This window comes from Haliotis cracherodii, unplaced genomic scaffold (genome assembly GCF_022045235.1).
Source record: "Haliotis cracherodii isolate W230 unplaced genomic scaffold, xgHalCrac1.p SCAF_7, whole genome shotgun sequence".
NCBI classification, from domain to species: Eukaryota; Metazoa; Mollusca; class Gastropoda; order Lepetellida; family Haliotidae; genus Haliotis; species Haliotis cracherodii.
The window spans coordinates 30,567,901-30,590,180 of record NW_027266330.1 but is presented as its reverse complement, the minus strand read 5'-3'; the positions used below and the strand labels follow the sequence as shown (position 1 = coordinate 30,590,180).

General features: G+C 41.7%; 1 protein-coding gene across 1 annotated transcript; it reads right to left on the bottom strand.

Annotated features, from left to right (window-relative positions):
- Nucleotides 1-5,146: 5,146 nt before the first annotated feature.
- Nucleotides 5,147-21,843, bottom strand: LOC139447160 (renin receptor-like). Its single transcript, XM_071228352.1, has 8 exons — nt 21,764-21,843; nt 19,982-20,127; nt 18,714-18,845; nt 17,592-17,690; nt 15,658-15,846; nt 14,540-14,689; nt 13,736-13,858; nt 5,147-9,050 (listed from the first exon to the last, which is right to left on the bottom strand). The coding sequence occupies exons 1-8, from the start codon at nt 21,825-21,827 to the stop codon at nt 8,856-8,858; spliced, it is 1,098 nt and encodes a 365-aa protein (XP_071084453.1). The 5' UTR covers nt 21,828-21,843; the 3' UTR covers nt 5,147-8,855.
- Between the last annotated feature and the right edge of the window lie 437 nt (nt 21,844-22,280).

Here is a 22,280-nt window from a genome sequence, read left to right as displayed (position 1 = left end):
GGCACGGGTGACAGAGTTGCGTCCCTTGGGCACGCCAGAAACCATTGTGGGTTCGAATCCCGGTTCGCCCCAATTATTTTTTTCTAGATTTGTCAGCACCATACCTGTGCTCGTGGGTTTCACCGAAGTGGTAAACGTCTGAGACCTGCATCACTTCGGGCTTTCCTCCCACATTAAGCTGACATGCCGTGATATGACTGGAATACTGTTAAAAGCGGCGTTAAACCAAACTCACTCACTCACTAAAGGCAGCTTGGTGACAGAAATGAAGCATATGTCCTTGGGGTCTTTCATTTGACAGTATGACAGATAAAGTTTTAAAATTCCATATTGTTCGATGCACAAACTAAATACTTGGCAAACGTGAAACATACATTTCGCTTCGGGAAGCGGGCACTTCCATCATTAGAAGCCCCAGCGTACACGTTCACACAGGATGAGATTCGACGAAACTTGCTGTCAAATTAAATTTCTACACAGAATAAAGGTGACGCAACGCAAATGTTACCAGCAACCAGTACGACTGCATGGAAAACCGCCAGTGTAGGAGGAAATAAATCTTGCCTTTAACAGTCGGGGTTTGATTTCAACGGCAGATATAATTAACTTGTGTGAGCGGCATCATTTTCTATATTTCCTTGTTATTTTCGTTATGCCTCGTCCTGGAGTAAGGGATGTTAGTTGCCAGGATAAGAGCCCCACTGTCTGGGCTAAAACACTGGCTGCCATTATACGATACCGTTATCGTTGAATCTGGTATCCGGAAGTCTATATCCCTGTCAGCAAGTCAAGCGCTGTCGTCTACCGTGTACTATTTTAAGAATACAGTGAATGCAGTATGATCCTCATGGAGCTGATAATACAAAATAATTGTACGCCGATATGCGTACGTTCATCGGGTAAAAATAGAGCCTTCGTGCAATTAGTGAATGCATATTATTACTGTTATTATTATCAGCTGGTCTCAGAATGGCCACGTACGGAGTGGTCACGGGGGCACGGGTGGCCCAGTCGTCTAAGGCGCCGCGATTGGCTGTGCAGAGTTGCGTCCCTTGGGCAGGCCAGAAACCTATGATTGTGGGTTCGAATCCCAGTTCCCCCGATTATGTTTCTAGGTTTGTCAGCACCATACCCGTGCTCGTGGGTTTCACCGAAGTGGTAAATGTGGGACCTGCATCACTTCGGGCTTTCCTCCCACATCAAGCTGACACGCCGTTAAAAACTGTTAAAGACCGGCGTTAAACCCAAACTCGTTCGCTCGCTCGGATTGGTCACGAATGCGAGAGAGAGTCACGAATGTACTACTGGCAGATTGTCAATGAACGCCGCACTCAGCAATATTCCAGCTTTTTGACGGCGGTCTGTATTTAATCGAGTCTGGACAACCCAGTGATTGATATCATGAGCATCGATCTACGCAATTGGGATTCGAGGACATGCATCAACCAAGTCAGCGAGCCTGACCACCCGATCCCGTTAGACGCCTCTTACGACAAGCGTTGTCGCCTTTTACGGCAAGCATGGGTTGCTGAAGACCTATCTAACCTGGCCAGTGGCCTCGATCCACGCAACCAGGATACGATGACACGCAACCATCGTCCCAAGCCACCGAACTAGACCCCCTATCCATTTAGCAGCTTCTAACGACAAGTGAGTGAGTGAGTATGGTTTTACGCCGCTTTTAGCAATATTCCAGCAATTTCACAGCGGGGGACACCAGAACTGGGCTTCACACATTGTACCCATGTCGGGAATCGAACCCGGGTCTTTGGCGTGACGAGCGAACGCTTTAACCACTAGGCTACCCGACCGCCCCTCTAACGACAAGTATAGGTTGCAGGGGACTATATTCTTTCTCGGAATCCCTGTGGGAAAAAAAACATATGTTAAACTCAGAGGCTTTGATTTGCTGGCAGTATTTCCCATTAATATATTTCAGACAGCTACGTGTTGTTGTCTGCATTTTACAGACTCGTGGTTACAAGTACAATGTTTGTTTTAGATTGTATACATTGTATTACGCCGTTGATATTACAATGACCGGAATCAAAATGGCGAACAATGACTTACATTGTCGACAGACAAACATGATCCCGTTTATCTGATCACAATGAGTCACTGCATTGAATTTGTCCTTTGAAGTGGGGTGTCATGGACGGACTGAGTGAGTTGGGTTTAACGCCGCTAGGAACAGTATTCCAGTTATATCACGGCCTGTCACCTTGATACAGTGATTGACATCATGAGCATCAATCCACGCAACTGGGATACGATGACATGCATCAACCAAGTCAGCGAGCCTGACCACCCGATCCCGTTAGTCGCCTCTTACGACAAGCATAGTCGCCTTTTAGGGCAAGCATGGGTTGCTGAAGACCTATTCTAAACCGGATCTTCACGGGCCACCACATTGGTGAAACCCACGAGCACGAGTAGACCTATTCTAAAGCCGGAATCCCCACGTCCTTTTCAGGGGTATGAGGATTAGGCAGAATGTGGATTAGGCAAAATGGGGATTAGGCATCATGAGGATTAGGCATATTAATAGGACCACCTCTGTGGTCTAGTGGACAGTGTCTAAGTCCGGAAAGCGGAAGGTCGTTGGTTCAATCCCTGACAGCGTCATACCAAAATACGGTACTTGTTGTTACCCTGCCTGACGCTTGACATTAGGGGATAAAACAAGGACAAGTCGACTCGGAGTATAATGTGTCTGTTAAACTGCGGCATGGTATACCAGTAGGCTTTCACTCGTCCGGACTAGTACGCTATGTAAGTGAAATAATCTTGAACGCGGCCTTTAACCCAAAGGCGACGAAAACACCGATTAATCACTCTGGGAGGCAGAGGTAGGCATACAGTCTAGTTACTGTGTGCTTACAAAGACGAGCAATGTGTGTATGCAGTCAAGAGTAGTGTGCAAGTTCGACATACAAAATCTGCCTTCATTTTTGAAAATTTCCCCCTACTTCCAACTAATCACCCCTACCTAAAACTAATTGGAAAAAAATGTTGATATCCTGAAATTAATTTGTTTGTCACGCGAATCCTTCGCAATGATTTATATATCTGGCGGTTCGCCGGAGCTTTCCATTCACGCCGACTGCTCTTTCACTCAAGTTTTTGGGGTACTTCCGACGGAGATGCCGTTCATTTTCAGCTAAATATGACGATTAAGGATGTTATTTAATGCCTTGAACTGAAAAACCCCGGGAAACCCGATTCTTTCCGATGGAAAACTTGCAATACCTGCTCCTCCAATACATTCCCCAGGTTTGGCAATTTTTATGACTGCTATGGGTTGACCTGTTGTCGATCAGAATTCAAACATGCTTATAGTAAGTGAACTGGGATTAACACAGCATTGAACATTATTTCAGTGAAACAAGGAACAGAGCTTCAGTAATACCAGGAACAGTGCTTCAGTAATACCTGGAACAGTGCTTCAGTAATACCAGGAACAATGCTTCATAAATACCAGGTTATAACAGGAACAGTGCTTCTGTTATACCGGGAACAGTGCTTCTGTTATACCGGGAACAGTGCTTCATTTATACCAGGAACACTGCTTTAGTTATACCAGGAAGAGTGCTTCAGTTATACCAGGAACACTGCTTCAGTTATACCTGGAACACTGCTTCTGTTATACCAGGAACACTGCTTCAGTTATACCAGGAACACTGCATCAGTTATACCAGGAACAGTGCTTCAGTTATATACCAGGAACACTGCTTTAGTTATATCAGCTTTAAAGATGCAAGTCTTAGGTGCATAGAATTGTAACCTGGGAGCATTTGGGATTCAAACACAGAACAGGGTTGCAAATAACGGACTTGCACTATTTCAAGTCCCCATCAAAGCACCCGTGCGTGCCTGGTGACTGGTGAGGCATTCAGTAAAGACAACACAACACATGAATGATCTAGCCAGCCTTTATTGCCACATAATCAACATTCATACGCAGATGACATCAAGTAAAACTAACGTTCTCATAATATACAAACATAAACTTTGTTCATAGGACATCCGGATTACATTACAACGTGAAGTGATGGCTACTCCAGGCAAGATAGTGTCATTTACAGCAAGTACAGTGTCATAGAGGCAATGCCATAGAGCTAAATCAGTGTAGAGTGTAGAGCCGGGACAATGACAAAGAGATTCAACTATGCCATAGTGCAGGGACAATGCCAGAACTGGGACAATGCCATAGAGCTGGGGTACAATGCCACAGCACAGGGACAATGCCAAAGCTGGGACAATACCTCAGAGCTGGGACAATGCCTTAGATCTAGGTCATTGCCTTAGAGCTAGGACAATGCCTTAGAGCTTGGACAATGCCTTAGAGCTGGGGCAATGCCTTAGAGCTAGGACAATGCCTTAGAGCTGGGACAATGCCTTTGAGCTGGAACTATGACAAAGAGTTAGAACAATGCCATTGAGGCAGGGTATCACCATAAAGCTAGGACAATGAATGAACCTCTCCCGCTATGTAGGAATTGTATAATAATGTAAATAACAAGCACTGTATATGCAGCAGGTATATAATTCCCTCCTGAATCCTTAATATCACCTATTGATAAAGATACATCTCTTGTCAGAAAACAATCCTTGAACAAACTATGATCATTTTGCAAGGATTCTACAATATGTATGCCATAAAACCCATGCTAACTTGGCCACAGAGATAAGTCCCTTCTCAAGGAGCAGCCCTTCCAGGAATGATGAATGTGGGGTGTATCACTGCTGTCATAAAACTGACTGGGGCATGCTCTAGTTCCCCCGACCCTCATCAGTGAGGCATTCACCACAAACACCAGGAACATTCGTCCTAAAACCACAGCCACATAACCTCAGCTGGAAGGGACATAATTCATACATCATAAACTGCCCCGCCCACTTGATACCTCAAGGTCTATACCATCGCATGCACAAGTCAGGTGTTTCTCAACCAGATGAGATAAGATCGTGTTGCTGGTACACTTCCAAGATGTTTTTCGTTAATCTAACTCAACTGCCTGGCATCGATCCCTCAATTTGTCCTGCTCTATGACGAGAAGAACATTAAACATTTACATCTTGAACTTACACATGATATAGGGCCCACATATTCCCTGCAGAGGTATATCAATACATAACACCAATGTTTACACTCCGATCACAAATATATTACTATATTATGCCCATACTTACAGAAACAGCTTCAACATGACAAAAAAGGCCAGACCAACTTTAGATATTGTTTTCATAATTTTCTACACTGATGCCAAAACATTCGAAAAAGTTCAAAAGTGAGAACTGAAAAATTATGTACAAAATCCTGTTTAAATGTTTCATATTGAAAAATCCTTAATTAAAACAAAACAACATTAAAAATAAAAAATAATTTTTGTTTGTTTTCGAAAGATTAAAAAAAGGCCATTTGTGTAACAAATAGTAACAGTGGTCTGGCCTGTACAGTCGGCATGGAAACAGATAAACAAATAAACAAATGACATCTACACTGGAGGATTTTCGTGCTGAATACATGTATACATTCCATGGGACATTGAACTAGGAGAAACAAGCAAAAATGATGAAAATAAGTGAAAATCAATTAAATTTGTTAATAAGACAAAAATAAAAACATAAGCGCAAGCTTGTGATAATACTGCCAGCTATGTACAGAATTATGGTACACACACATAGGGATGTCATCGTGCAATGGGATATCGATAATTTTTATAAACAATTTATGAATATTGATACCAGATTAATAATTCACTGCCAGGGACATGCTTACATTTGTTAACATCACCATGGTTACAATGGACAATGAGAGGGCAGAAACTTTAATCAAACATTTAATTAATCAGACTAGTTTATATTTTACATGATCTTGATTAATTGCAGGTCAAGATAGGTGTGAGTGAGTATGGTTTTATGCCGCTTTTAGCAATATTCCAGCAATATCACGGCAAGGGACACCAGAAATGGGCTTCACACATTGAACCCATGTCGGCAATCGAACCCGGATCTTCGGCGTGACGAGCGGACACATTAACCACTAGACTACCCGACCGCCACAGATAGGTGTGTGAGTGAGTCGGTTTGGTTTAACGCTGAACTTTGAACAGTATTCCAGTTATACCACAGCATGTCAGCTTGATGTGGGAGGAAAGGGTCTAGATAGAAAAAGTTTTATCTATGCGAATACAGAACAGCTAATTGTGTTATTAATTGACACATATCAATATATTCTTGTACTTCTGAGTCAATATATTGATACTTAATTTTCCAATCAATGACACCCCTATGTGCACAAGGACAGGTTGACAGAATGAAATCAGTATCACAATGAGCTTAATCATAACTTGATTAGCTATGGTAATATACAATGGTTGCAGGAATGTTATTAATATTTATCGTGCAATAGCTCCATAGTATATACATTCACTACTTTCACTATATTGTATAACAGCTATATTACCCACGTTTCTATTGAGGTGAACTACCGTATTCGCCATGTAAAGTGCCCTGGTCCAATAGAGACCCCTAAACAACTTCAAGACCCATCTGAAGTAATCTACATAAGCCCCCTACTATAACCAAAAATGGACACGCCATATTACAGATTTGTTTACAGAAAACAGAAGAACAGATAGGGTAGTAGACTAACATCTAGTCTCTGAAATGAACATATCGTACAGAAAAAAAACAGTTGTTAAAATGTCTTAATAAAAATATAATAAAAAGGAGCCCAGAGACTTTTTCAGACTGTTACTGAAGTAATCTAGACTTTCCAAACATTATAGACTTGCATGGGCTGTATTTGATATATTTGTATCAGGGTCTGTAAGACAGACTAATGGGGTATATAACTGCCTAGTAAATATTATCATGATTATGAAAAATGTTTAATGTTCATTGATGTTTGAACTAAGTGTGTTCACTTTCATCAATCTGTGGAAACAAATTTTACTCATGTGTAGTTTAAATAGCCCCCACTCCCCTCTTCCCAATTTAATTTTTTCAGCAAAATTGGCACTTACTGTATGGCGAATACGGTACGTCAAATGTAATATGACACCCTCACAGGTATGCAGTAAAGATCAACCACACTCTCCATCTACTCCATGATTATTATTCCTTCTCCAAGAAAGTCACACTAAACAATATACATAATAGCCATACCTGGCTGGAAATACAAAGTATGAAATAGCACAGCCTTGTCTTGAGGGAGTTCACTGTTCACAGGGGTGTCGCCAACGGTAACGATGCAGCAACAGAAACACCAGCATGGTCCAACATGGATCTCCTCATCCACACACAGAGTGAGTGAGTGAGTGAGTGGATCTTGTTAAGCGCAATCAGCAGTATTACTAAGACTGTACAGGATGGAATGTGGACAAGACATAGAAGTGGTCGACAGCATGAGCAAAGATCCAAGGTACAGGAAACACATTCAGGAATGTTAACTTAAAGTTACATATTTAACCCACATGACCCTGGGTGTACAACAGGTAATGGTTTGTTTGTTTGTTTGTTGTTTAACGTCGCACTCAGCAATATTCCAGCTACATGACGATGGTCTGTAAATAATCGGGTTCGGACCAGATAATCCAGTGATTGATAACATCAATGCTCATGTGTGAGTGAGTGAGTATGGTTTTATGCCGCTTTTAGAAATATTACGGCGGGGGACACCAGAAATGGGCTTCACACATTGTACCCATGTCGGGAATCAACCCTGGTCTTCCTATTGTATCCATGTTTGGAATCAAACCCGGGTCTTCGGCATGATGAGCAAACGCTTTAACCACTAGGCTACCCGACCGCCCCTGTTACTATAGACTATTATTAGCTAATCATTCCAGATCGAACTGATTATTACCAGACTCTGACTTTGGTCTAGTGGTAAAATCGCAGACAGCTATTGCTCGGCGCCTGACAACAAACCTAACTTGCTGCTTATTGTTCAAATAACGCCCCATTCGTCAAATATCCATGTACCCAGGGCTCCTATTACGATGAATGCTATGTGTCCGTGTTGACGACACCCCTGGCCACAGTCCCAGTCATTGGTACTGACTAGTGTCAATCCACCCACAGCCGTGGAACAGACAGCAACAAACTCACACCAATAATTACAGATCAATCCCTGGTGGAATGCAGGGTACGCCTATCAGGTATTTTAACTGTTTTAAGATGAAGTGGAAATGAGAAGGCACCAGAAACTGGTTTCATAAGCTGGTACCAATTAGGACAAAATCTGTGTATCCACTAATTTGCCTAATATGTGGATGGGATGCCTCACAGTTCCGTTCTGTGAACCACCTGTGTGAATACACTACTCCACTTTGATAGTACCCTTATCATCCATGATATACCAAATGATGGTCCAAGCACCTCCATGTCAATATCCCCATAAGTGTGCTTAATGTGGCATAGCTTCATGGGTACAGATCTGTTTACAAAACTGATATGCATTCGTACATCTTGGAGGCTATCAATTCTAACAATTCCACAATTCTATAGGAAATGGTTTTTAACGTAACATATGAATGTCTGTTCCACAGATTGGACAGTTTTTTATATTCTTGTTTCTTCCATGTCCCAACAACTAGAAATGGTCATAAAGTTAAAACACAGAAAACTAGTACTACTCCCTATTCAGAGAGATCAGGTAAACCAATCAAGCCAAGCAAGGTGGTAAGAGTTACCTCCCTTTGACATGCTGAAACTGCAATTCCTTGTTATCGAGAATTTTTCAACTAGTTTGACATTAAATAATGTTTGGGAAGCAATTAGATATATTTATGACCAGATTGATAAGTTGAAGGACAAAGAGGGAACATGGTGGATCAACTTGAAAATTAATCTTTCTTGAGTCGTTGACTGGTCATCCTGTAAATGATGCTGTCCACGCCTGGGTCCATGTACCACATGCCGTACACGATGGCGTACACAGCGATGGCCAGTACCACCATCATCCACAGGATGATGTTGAAGATGGCGGGATATTCCTGACTGTAGTCATCGGCCAGGTTCATGCTGTTTGACTTTGGCTTCTGAAAGTTTAATACCAGACATTAATACACGGGTAGTGTTGGTTTGTTATTTTGTTAAACACAGCACTCAGCAATATTCCAGCTATATGACGGCGGTCTGTAAATTATCAAGTCTAGACCAGACAATCCAGTGATTGATAGCATGAGCATCGATCCACTCAAATGGGATACAATGACATGCATCAACCCAGTCAGCAAGCCTGACCACCCAATCCCGTTAGTCGCCTCTTACGACAAGCACAGTCGCCTGTTACGGCAAGCATGGGTTGCGGAAGACCTATTCTAACCCGGATCTTCATGGGCCTACACAGGTACAATAAACTATGTTTATAACGAACACCCTTAAAAGGAACTGACAGATATAACTGTTATTGGTCCCGTCCATTTGCTGCATATTTGCTGCATATTTGCTGCATATTTGCTGTATATATGCTTATAACAAACTGACGTCATAATGAAATAAAATTAGTGGTCCCTTTTAGTTCATAGTTTAATGTATATGGTTGACCCTCACATCATTTATTTAGTCCAGCTCAGAGGCCAATCTTTGGCCCCAAGTGTGCACCATCTGTCAGTATAACATCCAAATGAAATGGGAATATAAACATTCTTAATTAACGTTCATATTTATAACTATGTGATAATGTTTTGTTTGTTTGTTTGTTGTTTTACGCCGCACTCATCATTATTCCAGCTATATGACGGCGGTCTGTAAATAGTCGAGTCTGGACCAGACAATCCAGTGATTGACATCACGTACATCAAACCACGCAATTGGGACCAATGACATGCATCAACCAAGTCAGCGAGCCTGATCCCGTTAGTCACCTTTTATGACAAGCATAGTCGCCTTTTACAGCAAGCATGGGTTGCTGAAGACCTATTCTACGCTGGAATGTGATAATGTGACGGCTTGGTCAAGGTCATTTGTATTTGAATGAAAACAAGACCAATAAGGAGGAAATGGTTTTACATTATTGCATTGAACACAAGATTAAGATACCCCTGGAATTAAGAAAACAAGAACTATGAAAGTATAACAGTTTTGAACTAAATAACAACTTCCCCAATCTGCCTGGCACTTAGTTTCGAATCCTGGATAACTCCCTGCCTCAATAATCATGTTAATCACAATTCAAAGAACTGAGCCAAAAGTGATTATCCATTTCATGGGATTTCATCATTCTTGGCACTAACAACATGTCAACTGATAGCATACACATACTGACGTTAATCAATCGCATACAGGTTTGAAATAGACATGTTTAAAAGAACATGACAAATAACTCCCTAAATTCAGATTTGGGTAAAATCCTAATTCTCAACATGTGTGTTTTGCTGCTCATCTGCTGCCAGTCAGCAGTGACACGCCCTCGGCTTGTTTATGTTAACCTGTTAAATTGTCTATCTAGAATGACAACGGATTACCAGTAAATGTATCTGGTAATCAAATGTTAAATAAATGTCAAGCATCCTGGCAAGGACCCAACAGTTTTTCTAGTGAAGAGATTCCGCTGTTTCAGATTGGGTTAATATTGTGAGAGAGTTTGTGCATCATTCTGCTGCAAACATCTCCACGAGGCAAGAGAGTTAACTGACCATAAAAGTCCAGTTTCCACCCTTGCCGAACTAGGATGGTATTATGGAGTTACATTTTGGCTGGGCTAAGAGACTATGCATAGTCCAATCAAAATCGCACAACGAAATCAAAATCAGGTTCGTAAACTGTCGTGCTGATTTCGGTCGACTGCAGGATTTGCAAAGCATGTGCACCACAAACTCGTTGTCAACAGATATTTTCCAAATCTTTTCATGATTACGTCTTGATACGAAAGGTGGAATCTGATTGGTCCATAGGAAAGATTTAGAAGGGTTATAACTCGGAATAACCAATGGCGGCGCTACGATCAAGCCAAGGAATTCCAGCCTAGTTCGGCAAGGGTGGAAACTGGACTTTTAAGTCAGTTAAATCCCTTGCCTCGGGAAGATGGCTGCAAAATGTGCAAGTGAGTATGGATTTACAGTCTGTGACTTAAACCAGCAGTCCAGAGCCTGAGTCTAGAGAAATTTTGTTTGGTCGAGTAAATTCAGCTAAACATAGTCCACATATAACAAATTGTTATATTTGGGATAACACTTTCTCAGAAGAGTCTAGTACCTTTTTAGTTTGAGTCTCATCCGGTATTCGAATCCACACTCCCAGAGTGAGGCATCTAATCGTCAGCACACAAAGTCAGCGATCTAACCCACTCAGGTTTCCACAAAAATGAAAGTCTGACAACTGGTAGTCTAGATAACATACTTTGTGTACCCCTATTACAAGTGTAAATTGGCACTGCTTTCATGGCCGAAAGTTATGAATACACAATGCCACATAATACACTCTACTCTACTGAAACCAGAAATCCACGCAATTGGGTTGGATGACATGCATTAACAAAGTCAAGGATCCTGTTAGTTGCCTTTTACGGCAAGCATGGGTTGCTGAAGACCTATTCTACCCCGGATATTCACAGGTCCAATGGCATGGTACCTCAGTGTTCTAGCACTATATAACTGGCATTAGTCCAGATTAGTACAAGCACACAGACACACGTACATGATTTCCAGTCTCTGCATAAATACAATCATCTCGAATGTGATGTTAAACCCTATTTCATGTAACGTATTATCTGTTAGAAAGTTGCTGTAATTTTCAGGTGGAGCAGGTTTCTGTGAGAAGCTCAGCATGACCAGGTAGTACCCTAGAAGAAGATTAAAACTGTGCAAATCCATAAGCCAGACTAGGACTCTGAAAGGGCTCGGGTCAAAGTCTGTGACCTAACATGACATTTTTAACCTGCAGCCAAGGGAGACAACTCCGCAAAGCAGGCTGTCACATCTTTGACGTGTTACCCATGCTCCGTTTGAGTGAGTGAGTGAGTAAATGAGTGAGTGAGTGAGTGAGTGAGTGCGTGAGAAAAGTTCAGTGCTGCTTTTACCAGTATTCCAGTTATATCACGGCATGTCAGCTTGATATGGGAGGAAAGCCCAAAGTGATGCAGGTCTCAGACGTTTACCACCTTGGTGAAACCCACGAGCACGGGTATGGTACTGACAAACCTAGAAACACAATCGGGGCGAACCGTGATTCGAACCAACAATCATAGGTTTCTGGCGTGTCCAAGGGACGCAACTCTGCACAGCGAATCGTGGCGCCTTATCACGCCAACAAAAGCCACGAGCATGGGTATGGTGCTGACAAACCTAGAAAAATAATCGGGATGAACCAAGAATAAGAACCACAACCATAGGTTGGAATGCCTAAGGGATGCAACTCTGCACAGCGAATTGTGGAACCTCAGACGAATGGGCTGTCACTGTTCCGATTGACAGAACCATCGACTCCTGACAACTCTTAGAGATAAATCAAAACAAAGTCACAAACATTCTGCGGTAAGTTCATGAAATATTTCTATCTGCTATTCATGACACGAGGGATACTTGTGTAAAGCCGGGTGTAGTTACTGAAAGTGAGCGAATGTTGGCGCAAGCCACAGTCTAATATTCCTTCCATATCACTGGCTGATCAGGACAGCATGTGAAATTGTTTAGCTCTGACCACAAAAATGAGTGAGTGAGTGAGTATGGTTTTACGCCGCTTTTAGCAATTTTCCAGCAATATCACGGCGGGGGACACCAGAAATGGGCTTCACACATTGCACCCATGTCGGGAATCGAACCCGGGTCTTCGGCGTGACAAGCGAACGCTTTAACCACCAGGCTACCCGACCGCCCCTGACCACAAAAACCAGAGGTTGACAGCATGAGGACTGTCCTAGGGACTTTTTTTGTGTGGTGCCACAATCCACTTCCTCTTTACTGAGTGAGTGAGTGAGTGAGTGAGTGAGTGAGTGAGTGAGTGAGTGAGTGAGTGAGTGAGTGAGTGAGTGAGTGAGGTTTTACACCACTTATAGTAATATTCCAGGAATATCACAGCAGGGAACACAAGAAAAGGGCTTCATACATTGTACCCATGTGGGGAATCGAACCCGGGTCTTCGATGTGGTGAGTGAACGCTTTAACCACTAGGCTACCCCACCGCCCCTCCTCTTTACTGGTCCAGTCATCAGTGAAATACAAGTGACCTTGACCAAGCCATAATATTTGTCATAAATATTACCATTAACTTAAAAAATTCTTATTCCATTCGGGGCAGGTTTGGTGACATGTGCTGCAGATTTGTGGCTGAATATTGGCCTGTGAGCAGAAAACATGGCACTTGGTACTGAGGGCTTATTTTGTCCTGGAATCCCCATGCTTTGACGTAAATTTTCAGATGGACAAGGCTGCAGACCCCATATAAGGTTATCATGATTATGTACATATTTTTTGGGAAGTCAGAAATGTCTTTTATTGTGTCAGTGTTGGTTGTCCAGTTTGTTGTACATGACGACAGCCTGTAAAAAATCAAGTCTGGACCAGACAATCCAGTGATTCAGACCATGAGCATCCATCTGTGCGATAGGGATATGATGACATGCATCGACCAAGTCAGCGAGCCTGACCACCTGATCCCGTTGGTCGCCTCTTACGACAAGCATAGTCACCTTTTACGGCAAGCGTGGGTTGCTGAAGATCTATTCTACCTCGGATCTTGACAAGCACTGAACAACATTTAAAGGGGTGCTGTGCTGATGACTTACACTAGGGGCAGGAGTTGTGGCCATGAGGCTGCGGACCTTCCGGACGTGCCCCTTCTGTGGCGCCGCACTCAACACCTCCACCACAACATTGTCCTTGTACAGCGACTTGAAGTGGTCGGTCACCTGGAACACAAGCAGGTAACTGTTGTCATGGAAACTAGAACTCACACAGCAAATGGTGGTAAATATTTCACAGTTCAGGCACATCAATCTTAAATATCTCGGATGAACATTAGCCTGATAGAACATGTGCTTTATGCCATCGATAAAGAGACCTATCATACTATTTTGTTTTCTACACCATATCACCATTACTGTATTCAGCGTAATAAGCGCCCAGGGCGCTCTCAAAATTAGAAATAGGGTTCTCTTATTATAATATAATTTTGGTGAAAAAAAAACTGAGTTGAAAGATTGTAAATTTCTTGGTTTATGCTGACAGCCTGAAATGATACAAAAGAAAAGTCGTATTTAGCACAACAGAATATTTTCCAGAATTTAATTGCCCATGATTAAGGATGCACAATACTGCATATAATATATACATAATACACGAATAAATAAGTCTTGTGTACATTGATCGGAAGGGGTGCTAATTGGGATTGTTCACTAGCCAAAATATTAGCAAATATCGTGGTGGGCGCTTATTAGAGAGGAGATCTTATTACGTCGAATACAGTATATGTTATTAAAATGCCCCCCATGGTTTATTCACCCTGCAGTGTTTTAAATTTACGATAAACAACACCCGCTCGTCGTTTATTTCTTAAATAGACAGACTAGTGTTAACATGAGTATACGTACATGATCTACGAAGTCTGAAACCATCTTGGTGGCATCCTTGGTCTGTTCTGACTTGAGTCCGTGTTTATCTGCCACATTGCGGAGGCCGTAGATTGTGAAGGAGAACAGGTCTGGGGTCTTGTTCTTCACCATGCTGGGATTCTCAGTCATCTGCCAAGTCAAAGAGAGTCAGGTCAGGACTAGACTTAGACTACTGTGAAACCTCCCTGACACAAGTAACTCCACTAAAAGCCGCGGGGCCTGTTCTGTTCTATAGGTGTGTGGTGTTGTGCAGAGCTCCAGATAACTTTTTGAGCAACTGAGTATTCACTCCAGTTTCTATTGAATTGGGTTATTACATTTTTCAATGGTTCACCGATATTTTTTCACTCATCTACTCATCACTCTATAGGGTATTTCCCAAAATAAGTGAACATCTAAAAATTAAAAAAAATATGAAATAATGTTTTAGATGTATATAACTATTAAAAACAAATAGGCTTGACCCGGAAAGTAAATTAACTTGTAATTGTGTTTCGGAAATTAGCTCCTTTGTACACATCCTAAAAAAGATTCATTGGGAATTTACGCGAGATGTTTTTATCCATTTGAGTTTTTCTGTAGGCAAGTTAATTGAAAGTAATTGGGTTTTGAATATTTTGGGGGGGTATTTTACGCAAATACGCAGCTTATCTGTAGCTCTGGTTGTGCGGTGTTGTGCAGTGCGGTGTGTAAAACCCACAAACAGTGATATGATAGTTTGTTTGTTGTTTAACGCCGCACTCAGCAATATTCCAGCTATATGACAGCGGTCTGTAAATAATTGAGTCGGGACCAGACAATCCAGTCAATGACATCATGAGCATCAATCCATGCAATTGGAATACAATAACATGCATCAAGCATGTCAGCAAGCCTGACCACCTGAACCCATTTGTTGCCTCTTATGACAAGCATAGTCGCCATTTATGACCAGAATGGGTTGCTGAAACCTATTCTACCCTGGATCTTCAAGGATCTGATGAATTCAGACAAAGGATGCAGCTGCACAGCAAATCCATGCTCCATTCCCAACCAAAACCACCCGACATAATACACCAAAGATAGCAATATGAGAAAAAGGATGTGGCAACACTCACAGTCTTCATAACATCAGCAATCATCTGCATCTCACTCATCAAGGACAGGTCAGATTTCAAGGTCATGTTCAATGATCCAGACGACAGTTTATGGATGATGGAGTCTGCATCTAGGAGACGGTCACTGAGTTTGCGGATGGAATTGGGCAACTTCCTGAAAAGCTGCTCTTCTGTTTTCAAGTCAAACATCTGTTTTGGGAAGGAACAAGATACAATCAATGCATGCATCAGGGAAAGATGTGGCTATAGAACAGTATTCCATGGATTTCAACAGGGTTTTACCTTGCAAGCCATATGCATTCCTGTAAAGTAATAAATGCTGTAGTGTGCTGCATGTAATGAAAATTACTTTAAAACCTGGAATGAATCAATGATCATGTGGACAGTGGTCATGATTGATGGATGATATAACAGACATCCGTAACTGCTCTAGACAGTTCTGCTCTGCTGCTAGATGCACTGTAGGTACAACGGATATTATTGTTCGTCCCAAAGGACTCACTTTAAGCTTTTTCTGTGTAAAATCTCAACATTTGTGCCTACTTGGTCAAAGACATAAAAATGTAAAAAGTACCTGACCGTTGAGTCTCCTAGCACGGGCATGGCTCTTAACATCGTTATCAGTAGATTTTAGTGTTATCATATGGACTTTTATAAGCTAAGCTAACTAAACCGAACAGATATTTACTAGACTTGTGCTTAGGATTGTGATGCCTCATGCTTAATACAACTGGCTATTTTCTTCCATCAACATGATCAAAACTTGGAGTGTGGAAATCTGACACTGGTTGTATTTCTTGACAGATAAATCTTACGTCATCTTGTTTCAATTTATCAAGTTTTAGTTATTCCATATTCTGTTGCATCCAAATCGGACTTGCAGTGGATATTGCGTCCAATCATAAAGTTTATGGATATAAGATGCAATGTCTTGCTTCTGGTCAAACTTAATCTCCAAATCAAACTGTGATGTAAACTGTGGCATCTATGGCTAAGGCATTACTTTCCTGTATGTGAATGAATGTGAAGAGACGTGTGTTATGGGCAGTCAATCTTTGAGACTTTGATTTAAGCCTCCTGTCTGGAATTGGTGGCAGTGGGGTAGCCTTGCGGTTTAAGTGTTTGCTCGTCATGCCAAAGTGGGTGAGTGAGTGAGTATGATGGATGGATGGTTTGTTGTTTAACGCCGCACTCAGCAATATTCCAGCTATATGACGAGTCTGGACCAGACAATCCAGTGATTGAAATCATGCAATCGAGATCGATGACATGCATCAACCAAGTCAGCGAGCCTGACCACCCTATCCTGTTAGTCGCCTTTTATGACAAGCATAGTCACCTTTTACGGCAAGCATGGGTTGCTGAAGACCTATTCTACCCCGGAATCTTCACAGGTCGAGTGAGTGAGTATGGTTTTACGCCATTTTAGCAATATTCCAGCAATATCATGGCGGGGGGACACCAGAAATGGGCTTCACACATTCTACCCATGTCCTGAATCGAACCCGGGTCTTTGGGGTGACGAGTGAACGCTTTAACCAGGCTAACCGACCGTCCCTCATCATGCCGAAGACCCGGGTTCGATTCCCCACATGGGTACAATGTGTGAAGCCCATTTCTGGTGTCCCCCCGCCGTGATATTGCTGGAATATTGCTAAATGTGGAGTAAAACAAGAATCACTCACTCACAGTAGCTATTATTGGTGTACATCCTGCACATTAGCATGATTAGACTTGTGGGCCACTTATTTGAGAAAACGCAACAGTCCAAATAAAGATTTACAGGGCCATACAGCGCTTAAAATTAAGCATGAAAATCAAGGGAGGGGTCCTTGTCATAACCTTCACCTTAAAGTTAAAAGATGTAGGGTACCCTAGATGCAAATACAATGGGTCAACCCAAACAAAGCCATAAAATGGAACACAGGTCTTACATTGTTGTCTGCGTGTAGATCCAGCATGAGAGGGCTCTGGTCCAGGAACGTTCCCTGCAAGGAATTCATCACGCCCTCCACGTCTGGGAAGGCAACATCCTGCAACAGAGATAGCGAGGTGAATATACAGGCCACTCAGGGACGACACAATAAAACCAAAACCTTTCAGTTACACAACATGTACAACGCATGGAATCTCTTTACCAGGTTTATTTTTACAGGTAAACAAAGTTGGATACAAAAAGCTGTTTGTTCTTTAATACTGTGCTCCAATGACATGATGACAGTCTGTAAACATGGTTAATAATCGAGTCTGGACCAGACAGTGTTTGATTTTATGCGTGAGTGAGTATGGTTTTACGCCGCGTTTAGCAATATTCCAGCAATATCATGGCGCGGGACACCAGAAATGGGCTTCACACATTGTACCCATGTTGGGAATCGAACCTGGTTCTTCGGCGTGGAGAGTGAACGCTTTAACCACTAGGCTACCCGACCGCCCCGTTTGATTTTATGAGCAACAGAGTATGATGCCATGCAGTCAAGCAAGTCATTGAGTCTGACCTACCGACCCATTCTTCTCCTCATAAGAACATCTACAGGTCCGAATGGTCACATAGCAATAGCCCCGTCCAACATGTTTAAAAATTCTACTAGCCCTTAGGATACCTTTAACATTAACAAAATCAGTCAGGGTTGACGGGCTGGTGCCAATTTCCGTTCCTGTGACAGCGTACGTTGCAATGGTTACTGGGGACTTATTCTAACCCAGAATATTGCTGTTGGAATTGGCTATAACACTTCCAGTTGTGAATATGTTCAAGGGTGAAATGATCTTGTGAATAACAAAGTTGAGGCATAACACCTGTATCATAAGTGTCACCTGTTGGATAACAGGAAGAAAATTCTTAAGTGATCCAGGTTGAATACTCAATGTTACTCATCATAATGTGACAGGGAGAATTGGGAAATTCAATCTGTGAATCCTGGCCTAAATAAGGGAGGCAACTTAGCATGGTAAACTGCTGCCACTGAGACTACAGATTAAACACATGCTTTCTAGTTATATGTATGTTTGAATGGGCTGTACAAACAATTATGACTTATGAATTCTTCACTTACATCATCGACTGGGAACTTGGCCAGTTTCTTGAGAGGCAGTGGCTGATCGGGATGGGTGACAATTGTCATGAGAACATTGGCCTTGGGCCTCTTAAACATTGAGCCCTGTACCAGCCCCTTCCATCCGAGGTCCTGAAACAGAAATAATAAGTCATGTATCAGAATGCTGATATTGTTACCAAGAGCCTGCACCACAGGCATTGCAGGAACTTTCCTTGTAACCTGTATATAATTTTGCATGTAACCTGTATCTTATTGGTGAGGTGAAACAGGGTTTAATGTCGTGTTCAACATTATTTCACTTATATAATGACGTGCACGCATGAATGTGTGTCTGTGTTCATGTGTTTTTTTGTGGCTGCTTGTACTAGTCCAGACTAATGTCACTTTGATCACGTTTATAGTGCTAGGCCACTGACATACCATGCCCCAGTTTAACACGAATACCCCACTCAGAAACTGTTTACTCATTACTGGCTCTGAGTGGACCAGTTCTTGTTTTAGCCCCTTAAGGCCGAGCGTCAGGCAGGGTAACAATAAATACTATCTTTTAACATCTTTTGGTATGACAGGACCGAGAATCAAACCAACGACCTTCAACTCTCCAGGCAAAGGCTATGTCAACTACACCACAAAGGTGGTCTCTTTATATACTCATTATCAAAAGAAATGTGAACCATAGAAACACGTAGAGAAGTATGTACCTAAACATGCTAAAGAAGAGATATTTCCGCTTAATGACAAAACTAAAAATCAGTCAAGTGTTACCAGAGGTTCTTTATTCTTATCACGATATGCTACACATGATTACCAAACTTTACACACTAATCCTGCATGAGAAATGGTGCATCTCGAGCCATAGATCAGTGACGTCACATGTGATGCGTTCATGAGCGACGGTTCACACAACATAACAGTTATCTGACATCTCTTGGATACGAGTAATTTTCACATATTAACCAACTTGGGCTATCAGCGTTTCTTTTGTCAACATGACACAACTGGACATAAATTTTCAAAGTCATGTTAAAATAAACATGTTTAAAAGCCATATGGTCAAGCTTGAAAATGGAGCATGAGTGAGCATTGAGCTGTCGTTTTACACAAGTCAGCAATAAATCCCTGCACATACAATTCTACTAGCCCTTGGGATACCTTTAACACAGACATACTGACTCGTAAATTGTGAATTTGCATCCATGTCAACATAGTTAAAGCATGTTGTTCCTGTGTGTTACACGCCACATGTCAACTGTTCCTATACTTACAGATTCTGTCTTCAGCCCAAGTGTGTGAGCGAGGACTTTGGGCACCTGACTGGTGTGGAGCTGGTCTGCTTGTTGTTGGAATGTCACATAACTCGGGGCATGTGTGATCACCAGCTCCTGGCCAGCCAGACTCACACTCAACACAGCTGAAACACAGGAACATCAGCATAATTGGCAGCAATGGATCAGCATGATTAGTGCCAATGGAATAGTGGATTGCATAGCATCGTTTTCTGAGCATGCTAAGTTGACTTATTTTCGACCAAATAGATTTAGTGTGCAAAATCGACTCATAATTCTGCTAGTCGATATTTTAGAGAGCAAAATAAACACATGGCATTCACATTTCTATATTTTTTAAACATGTTAGTTTTTTTTCTCTGCAGCAATAGAAACCGACGGTTTTAGTCCACTAGTCCTTATAATGATAAAGTATAGCAAAATCCCCCAAAATTGCAAATTTCCCAAAAGTCCTTAGGATACCTTAACTATTGGGCAGCTTGGCAAGAACTACAGGACTAGTGCCAATTTCTAACACTGCTCTTGTATACCTAAAGGACGTGCAGTACACCCATTAATTTCTAACACTGAGGTGAACATTTTCGTGACGTATATCAACACGGTCATCATGGTCATAGAGACCGATGCCGGACAATTAATTCCAAATGATAATTATCATGTAGTCATGACATACATATGTCTGAAATGATAATCACTGAACTTCCATTAACTGGAAGATGTTACTCCCAACTGTTTACGGATTGGATGGATTCCCCATTGTACACGGATTGCCAACCACCCTGATCATGCTCATTGAACTCCTCATTACATACTGGGGCAGTCAGGTAGCCTAGTGGTTAAAGCGTTCGTTTGTCATGCTGAAGACCTGGGTTCGATTCCCGACATGGGTACAATGTGTGAAGCCCATTTCTAGTGTCCTCCCTCGTGATATTGCTGGAATATTGCTAAAAGCGGCATAAAACCATACTCACTCGCTCATTAAATACTGTTAATATTTATGACCTAATCAGCATGATCAGGGTTCAGATTGAACTCGAGAACAGAGAGGAATGTCTAGAGTTAGTTCAGTTTAGGTAAGATGCTCCGGGGAATCAACACTGCATAACCTACCACTATGTGGTGACCTGGTACATATGTACATAGAACTTCTTGTATGTATAAAACCCATACTATTATATATACCACAAATTATTGACTCTCACAGGACTCCTATGTTAATATCTTCCAACAGTACATGGACCCTTTGCACAGATGAATATGTACATTAATATTATAATCAGTATACAATTTTACAACAGGATACTGATAGATCACAGAAGGTATGTAGTTATATCAAACGCCCATATGTGTGATCATTCTGGAAGGAATTTCAAAAACCTTGTATTCTTATATGAACAAAAACAAATGTCTAAAGGAAACAGATATTATCCAAAAACACTAAAATGATAAAAAGATACATAAATGTGCCGTATTCTAAATGAAATGGGCACTTACAATTTACGTATCGTGTTTGATGAAATTATTCGACATAGTTAGGCATACTAGTCACTACATGTCCGTGTGATCCAAGTCAATAACAGTGACATGGTCATATCCTTGTGATCATGTGTGCAGATTTTGTGACGGCTGGCCAATCGAGTAAAATTGTCCAGTTTGTTCAGCAGGGATATCTTCGTCGATAGTAGGATATAAATGAAAAAATCACAGACTATCAACATTTTCATAAGGTTATGTAAACATTCTAAACAGAAACCAACTTACCACAGAAAACTAAAACACTGAACCGGGTCATTACGGACGTCCTCCAGAGCTTCAATGTCGCCATTTTTGTTGATCATGTGATAATCAAAGGGAGGTAATCCGGTAACACCTCAAGATTCGCTGCCCCATAAAAATAAACTTTAATTCAACAATTATTTTAGGGTTTCAGCATGCAGTTTGTCACAACATTCAATTTTATGAATTGTTTCACTAATCATTATATAAACATTAAAAGCGATGCGATTCATGACCTTTTTTCATGAGTACTGTAGAGCATGTATGAATTTCATGTTCCATAAACTCGCTGTGCGCTCACATAACGTCAGTCCTTAGACCCGGAAGTATTTGACCTACTTAGCGCATAGCTGGAGGTAAAGGGCGTCACACCTGCCGATCAAGCCGGTAGCAGGATAGACGACATCGCACTTATTTACCTGTTGTAATTTAATCAACAGCGTTATTTTCACAGACTGGGTTCGATTGGTAAAAATGGCTGCTGAGGCTAATATACATAAGG